The sequence below is a fragment of the Eriocheir sinensis genome, chromosome 59, assembly GCF_024679095.1.
Source record: "Eriocheir sinensis breed Jianghai 21 chromosome 59, ASM2467909v1, whole genome shotgun sequence".
NCBI classification, from domain to species: domain Eukaryota; kingdom Metazoa; phylum Arthropoda; class Malacostraca; order Decapoda; family Varunidae; genus Eriocheir; species Eriocheir sinensis.
In genome coordinates, this window is record NC_066567.1 from 6939985 (window position 1) to 6947484 (window position 7500).

At 43.2% G+C, this 7500-nt stretch overlaps 1 protein-coding gene across 7 annotated transcripts in view; it reads right to left on the reverse strand.

Moving 5' to 3' along the window:
- LOC126985476 (hepatocyte nuclear factor 6-like) overlaps nucleotides 1-7500 on the reverse strand; it is a 296520-nt gene that overhangs the window by 193412 nt on the left and 95608 nt on the right. For 5 of the 7 annotated variants that reach the window (XM_050840433.1, XM_050840432.1, XM_050840429.1 and 2 more), the window contains one exon: nucleotides 3732-3794. The exons of the other annotated variants lie outside the window; for them this stretch is intronic. In XM_050840433.1, the coding sequence (XP_050696390.1) occupies nucleotides 3732-3794 (63 nt within the window). The remainder of the gene's footprint in view (nucleotides 1-3731; nucleotides 3795-7500) is intronic. 7 annotated transcript variants of the gene reach the window in all.

The window sequence follows — 7500 nt, forward strand, 5'->3', positions numbered from 1 at the left end:
GAGGAAGGAGGGGAGTGGGAGAGAAACAAGTGGAGAGGGAGAAAGGGGAGAGTGGGAGAAGGAGAGAGTGGAAGAGGGGAGATAAACAAGGGAGTAAGAGAGAGAAAGGGGAGAGAGGGGAGAGAGGGGAGAGAGAAAGGGGGGAGAGGGGAGAGAGGGGAGAGAAACGAGTGGAGAGGGAGACGGGGAGAGTGGGAGAAGGAGAGAGTGGAGGAGGGGAGATAAACAAGGGAGTAAGAGAGAGAGAGAGGGGAGAGGGGAGAGAGGGGAGAGAGACTTGTTAGGGAGTTAGGCGTCGGAGGTGAATGTTGTAATTATCCAAGTATGACGGAAGCATTACTCACCTGTCCCCCCCCCCCTCCCCCCTCCCCTGCCTCCACTCACCTGGCTCCCCTCCCCTCTTACCTGCCCTCCCCTTTACCTCTCATCCCCTTCCTTCCCTTACCTGTCTTACCCTTATCTTTCCCTTTCCTTTACCTGTGTTTACCTGTTCATCTTTTTTTTTCTTTCTATCTTTTCTTTCTTTTTTCTTTTCTGTCAATCTTTTTTTTTCCTTTTTCTTACAATCTTATTTTTCTTTTCTTTGTTTTTTTTCTTTATTCTTTGCTGTTAATCTTTTTTTTTTCCTTTTTCTTACCATCTTTTTTTCTGGTTTTCTTTTTTTCTTTTTTGTTAATCTTTTTTTTTCCCCTTTTTCTTACAATAATTTTCTGGTTTTCTTTAACTTTTTTCTTTTTTTCTTTTCTCTGTTAATCTTTTTTTCCCGTTTTCTTACAATCATTTTTTTTTCTTTCTTTTTTTCTGTGTTTACCTGTTCATCTTTTTTTCTTCTTTTCTTTCTATCGTTTTCTTTGGTTTTCTTTATCTCTTGTTTTATCTCTCGTTTTTATTTCTTTTATTTGTCTCATTTATTTCTCTCTATCTTGTCTTTCTTGTAACACTTTTTTTTCTTTAATATTTCTCTATTTTATCCTTCCTCACTTTTTTCTTATCCTCCTCTTTTTCTCTCCTTTCTAATGTTCTCTATCTAAAATTTCTCTTCTACTTCCTCAATTCTTTCTCTCTTCCTTTCTATTCTTTATTACATTTTTTTTAACACCTCTCCCATCCTCTATATTTCTCTCTCTCTCCCTCTCTACTCTCTTTTTCCTCCCCCTTTTCTTCCCCTCAGATAAATGCCTTCTTCATCTCTCTCCCTCTCCCCTCTTTCTCTCCCTCCTGTCTCTCCCCTCTTTCTCTCCCTCTCCCCCTCTCCCTGACCCCTCACTTCACTTCGTTTCCTTCCCTCTCATGCCTTTCTCTCCCCTTTTTCCTCAACGCCTCCTTTCTCTCTCTCTCTCTCTCTCTCTCTCTCTCTCTCTCTCTCTCTCTCTCTCTCTCTCTCTCTCTCTCTCTCTCTCTCTCTCTCTCTCTCTCTCTCTCTCTCTCTCTTTTTTTCCCTATCTTCTCTTCCTCTTTCTGTACTAGTAGAAGTGGTAGTAGAAGTGTTAGTAGTAGTAGAAGTGGTAGTAGAAGTAGTAGTAGTAGAGTAACAATAATAATAATAATAATAATAATAATAATAATAATAATAATAATAATAATAATAATAATAATAATAATAGCACAGGTAAAGTAAGCAACAGGTGGGCGAAGGTAAAAATTAACATCATTATTATTACAACTCAGGTGAGAAGACGTGACGGAGGCATTCAAATTATTTTTAGGAGGAGGAGGAGGAGGAGGAGGAGGAGGAGGTGATGGAGGTAAGGTTGGGTCATCGCCCTTACAAACAGCTCCTCCTCCCATTCCTCTTCCTCCTTCTCTTCCTCCTCCTCCTCTTAAACCTCCTTCACCACCTCCTCTTCTTCCTCTTGTTGTTCCTTCACCTCCATCTCAACCTCCTCCTCCTCCTCCTCCTTCACCACCTCCTTCTGTTCTTCTTCTCTTCCTCCAACTTCATCTTAACCATCTTTTATCACCTCCTCCTCCTCCTCCTCCTCCTCCTCCTCCTCCAGTTACGTTCTGAATGCCAATTACCACACCTGGCCTGCCGCCCCTCGTTACCTGGCTCACCTGGAACACCTGTTAATCACCCACGCCTACGCCCTTCACCTGTCCACTCAAGAAATTACCATCATCATCATCAGCTTCATTGTTCGGCCCCTATAGCATATAAGCCTTCCCCTAATGTACTCTCTCTCTCTCTCTCTCTCTCTCTCTCTCTCTCTCTCTCTCTCTCTCTCTCTCTCTCTCTCTCTCTCTCTCTCTCTCGTTCGCGTGACCCGTGAGAGTGATCGTGATTGTGTCCTAATCACTTTCATTTGTGACTGGGCTCGTGAAGTGAACGTGAGGAGGAGGAGGAGGAGGAGGAGGAGGAGGAGGAGGAGGAGGATAAAGCCTTGGAATATGAGAATGACGATGAATACTGGCAGATGAAAAATGAGGAGGAGGAGGAGGAGGAGGAGGAGGAGGAAAAAAAATAAAGAAAAATAGGAAAGAAAAAAAGAAAAAAAGAAAAAGAACACAAAGAACAAAACAACAACAACAACAACAATTATAAGTGAATTTAAAAAGAAGGAAGAAAAAAAAACGACAAAAAAAAACGAAAAATGAGGAAAACGAAAACCAGAAACAGAAAGACGAAGAGAAGAAGGATGAAGAAGAGGAAGAGAAAGAAGAGGAGGAGGAGGAAGAAGAGGAAGAAGAGGAAGAGGAAGAGGAAGAGAAAAACAAAGTAGGCATGTCAGAAATAATTGAGATGAGGTTTTATGTGAGACAAAGACACGCAAGGAGGTGTCTCTCTCTCTCTCTCTCTCTCTCTCTCTCTCTCTCTCTCTCTCTCTCTCTCTCTCTCTCTCTCTCTCTCTCTCTCTCTCTCTCTCTCTCTCTCTCTCTCTCTCTCTCTCTCTCTCTCTCTCTCTCTCTCTCTCTCTCTCTCTCTCTCTCTCTCTCTCTCTCTCTCACCTGCGATTTTACCTTTTCTTTTAATTTATCTTAATTTTAGTGAAGAAGGTTCGTAAAAAGGAAGAAGGGAGGAAGAAGAGGGCGTGAAGAAGGAAGAGGATGGGTATATGGAGGGAAGAAAGGGAGAAGAGGAGGTAGAGAGTAGAAAGTTGAAACATAGAGGAGGAAAAGGAAGAAGAGTGAATAGGAGAAAAAGGAGGATAGAGTGAGGATATATGAACGAGGAAGAGGAGGAAGGAAAAGGAAGAAGAGTGGATAGAAGAAAAAGAAAAGGAAGGAGGGGATTAAGAGGATAGACTTGGGATAGTTGAAGGAGGAAACGGAGGAAGAAATGGTAGAGAGAAGAAGTAGAAATAACAATGGCGGGGTAGATGAAAGATTTGAAGAGGGAAAAGAAGAAAGAATAGAGAAAAGAGTAAAATGAACGAGGAAAAGGAGGAAGAAATGGTAGAGAAAAGTAGAAAGAATAATGGCAGGTAGATGAAAGATTTGAAGTGGAAAAGGATGCAGAAAAAAAGTAAGAAGGAGGAAAAGGAGGAAAAAATGGTAGAGAGTAGAAGTAGAAAAAACATTGGCGGGGTAGATGAAAGATTTGAAGAGGGAAAAGAAGAAAGAATAGAGAACGAGGAAAAGAAGGAAGAAAAGGTAGAGAGAAGAAACAGAAATAGCAATGGCGAGGTAGATGAAAGATTAGACATTGGAAAAGAAGAAAAAAAGATTAACGGCGACATACTTAGATTTATGAGTCAACTTGTACTACTTATAAAACGTGAATCTGTTCGTACCGTAATTCTGGCGGCACTGAGAAGCTGGTGGGGGCGGCGCCTCCTGCGGCACCGATGACGTACCTGGAAGAACAACACAGGTGAGACAACACAGGTGCGCCGGCAAAGGTGAGGTACAAGGCGACACAGGTAGGAGGAAGCAAAATCAGGCGTGTAGATTCAACCACATACATTAGGACCGTACCCAGAGCTGTAAAATAAGGTGGGGGGGGGTCTTTTTCCACCAAATTTCAAGAGGAGGGTATCAGGTATTATAAACAGGTGTGAAAGTGTTCCTGATTCAGAAAGATAGAAATCATTGGTGAAACAGAATATTCTACAGGTAATTGATCAGGTAGAAATACATCATTCAAGTAAAAACGTAGATTGAAAAGATAGAGAAGGTGCAAATTACAGGTAAAAATAAGGAAAGAAAATTAAGAAAAGGAAGAAATTATACGTAAAAATCATATTCAACGGGTAATTTATATGGTAAAAATATATCCAAGGTGAAAATCGGAAAATAAAGGTAAGGAAAGGCGAAATTACAGGTTATAATGAGAAAAGGAAGGCAAGAAAAGATAAAATTACAGGTAAAAAAGCATCCTACAGGTAATTGGCGTACAAAAAAGTGAGAGATAAATACATAAGGTAAGAACCAGGTCACAGAGGTAGGTGCTGAGGTAAGGCAAGGCAAGGTACGGCAGGTAGGCGAGAGGACAGGTAACTCAGGTGAGGGGGGACCCATACAGGTGAGGGGACCCTAATTCAGTCCACCTGGCCCCCTAACAATGCTTTCACGTCACGGCCGGCTGAATGGGGGAAGGGAGGGGAGGGGAGGGGAGGAGGGGTGGGGGGTGAAGGGGAAGAGAATAGGGGAGGGGTGGGGAGAGGTGAGGAAGTGAGGGCTGATGTGTGTGTGTGTGTGTGTGTGTGTGTGTGTGTGTGTGTGTGTGTGTGTGTGTGTGTGTGTGTGTGTGTGTGTGTGTGTACCTTTTATCTGGTGTACACCCACACACACACATATATATATATATACTGACCCCGTCCCCCCACACACATACACACACACACACACACACAAGAACAAACGGCAGAACAATAACAAGAGAACACACACACACACACACACACACGCACACACACACATAGCCCCCTCCCTCCCCTCCCCCTTCCCCCTACTCCTATTTATGCCCCCCGAAAGAAAAATTACATTACAAGCATTAAATTGGGAATAGTCTCGCGGCGGACACTAACTAATTGCATGAGAAATAAAGGCCAGGTGGTTGCCATGGTGACCAGGTAAACAATCCACCTGGAAGGCCCATCCGGCTACCGCTTCCCCGTGCATTCTCGCCCTTACGTGACTCGCTAAGGGAGGGAGGGAGGGTGGGGTCGCTTAAGGGGGCCTCCAAGGGTCATTTTGTAATGTTATGAAAGCGTCACCTGGCTCTTATGGACGTCTTTTTTGGGGGTCCTGTGGAAAAGGTGAATGTGCTGATTGTTGGGTTGGGAAGAGAAGGATGGGAAGGGAAGGGATGGGAGGGGAGGGTATGGGAAGGGATGGAAGGAGGATGAGAAGGGAATGGAAAAGAACAGAAGGGAGAGGAAGGGAAGGGAAAGGAAGAGAAGGGAAGGAAAGAGAAGGGAAAGGAGGAGGGGATGAGAAGGGAATGGAAAAGAATAGAAGGGAGAGGAAGGGAAGGGAAAGGAAGAGAAGGGAAGGAAAGAGAAGGGAAAGGAGGAGGGGATGAGAAGGGAATGGAAAAGAATAGAAGGGAAAGGAAGGGAAGGGAAAGGAAGAGAAGGGAAGAAAAGAGAAGAGAAGGGAAAGGAAAGGATGAAATAGAAAAGGAAAAAGGGAAAAGAAGGGAATGAAGACAAAAACGAAAGAAGGAAATGGAAAGGAAAAAGAAAAGGAATTAGAAGTGAAGGAAAAGAGATGGAAAGGAAAAAAAAGAGAAGAAATAAAATGTAGAGGAAAATTTTCACTTACTTTTCTTCTTTTCTCTCTCTATTTCTCTCTCTCTTTCTTTCTCTCTCTCACATTCTCTCTCACTCTCTTTTGCCTCTCACTCGCATTCTTCCTCTTTCTCTTTTTTTCTCTCTCTTATTCCCCCTCTTCCCTCTTCTCTCCTCTCCTTCACTCCCCTTCTCTTACTTCCTCTCCCCTCCTCCTCCTCCTCCTCCTCCTCCTCCCTATGAAACATTTGAAGGGGTGTCAAGGGTTGCTGGGTACGCCTCCTCCTCCTCCTCCTCCTCCTCCTCCTCTTCTTGTTGCTACTTATGAAACATGAAACTTGGCCACAGAAACTCTCTCTCTCTCTCTCTCTCTCTCTCTCTCTCTCTCTCTCTCTCTCTCTCTCTCTCTCTCTCTCTCTCTCTCTCTCACTATAGTAATTACTGCCCCCTCTCCCTTCCCGTCTTCCTCCTCCTCCTCCTCCTCCTCCTCCTCCTCCTCCTCCTCCTCCTCCTTTAGTTCTTCCATTCTTTTATTTTTTCTTTATTTTTTCTCTTCTGTTTCTTGTTATTCTTTTCTTGTTCTTCCTTCCGCTTCTCCTCGTCTGGTCTTCTTTTTCTTCTTCTTTTTCCATTTTCTTCCTCCTCCTCCTCTTCTTTCTATTTTTCTTTCTTCTTAACTTCTTTTCATATTGTTTTCTTTTTCAGTTTATTTTCTGCTTCTCTTGTTCTTGTCTATAAACTTTTTTTTTCTTCTTCTTTTTCTTCTTCTTCTTCTTCTTCTTCTTCTTTCTCTTTTTCTTCTTCCTCTACTAAGTCTCATTTTTGTTATAACCATTGTAGTGCGTTTTCTTCTTCTTCTTCTTCTTCTTCTTCTTCTTCTTCTTCTTCTTCCTCTTCTTCTTCTTCTTCTTCTTCTTCTTCTTCTTCCTCTTTTTTTCTTTTTCTTTTTCTTTATCTTCTTCTTCTTCTTCTTCTTTTCCTCCGTCTCCTTCTTCTTCTTCTTCTTCTTCTTCTTCTTCTTCTTCTCCTTCTTCCTCTTCCTCTTCCTCTTTACTCCTTTAAGACGTTGCGTTTCGGACATTGACAAATTAACGACGTAAGGTGACCATTCAAGTCTTCTTCCTCCTCTTTCTTCCCCTCGCCCTCTTCCCCTTCCTTCCCCTCATCCTCTCCCCTCGCTTCCCCTCAACTTCTCCCCTCCATTATGCCATTCTTCAAAACCTTCCCTCTTACCTACCTGCCTACCTTACCTTACCTTACCTTACCTTACCTTACCTTACCTAACCTAACCTTTCCTTTCCTTTCCTTCCCTTACCTACCTTACCTTACCTTACCTTACCTTACCTTACCTAACCTAACCTAACCTTTCCTTTCCTTACCCTACCTTACCTTACCTTACCTTACCTAACCTAACCTAACCATTCCTCTCCTTTCCTTTCCTTTTCTTTTCTTTTATTTCCTTTCCTTTCTTCTTTGTTTTCTTTCGTGTTTATTTTTTTTTCATTTTATTTCTTTTACTTCTCTTCCTCATTAATTTTCCTCTATGCCACGCCACATTCCTAGCCACACACACACACACACACACACACACCTTCGCCTCCACCTTTTTCTCCTCCCTTTCCAAAGCCACACCTACTGACCACATACCTTACCACACCTGTAATTGACCACCCCGACACACCTGCCCCGCGCTGCCACACCTCACGACCACATCCCCTTTGCTGCCACATTTCTCGCCTCCGACCCGGTCCTAATGTGCCGAATTTGTATCCTTCCTTCCTCCTCCTCTTCCTCCTCCTCCTCCTCCTCCTCCTCCTCTCCCTTCTCT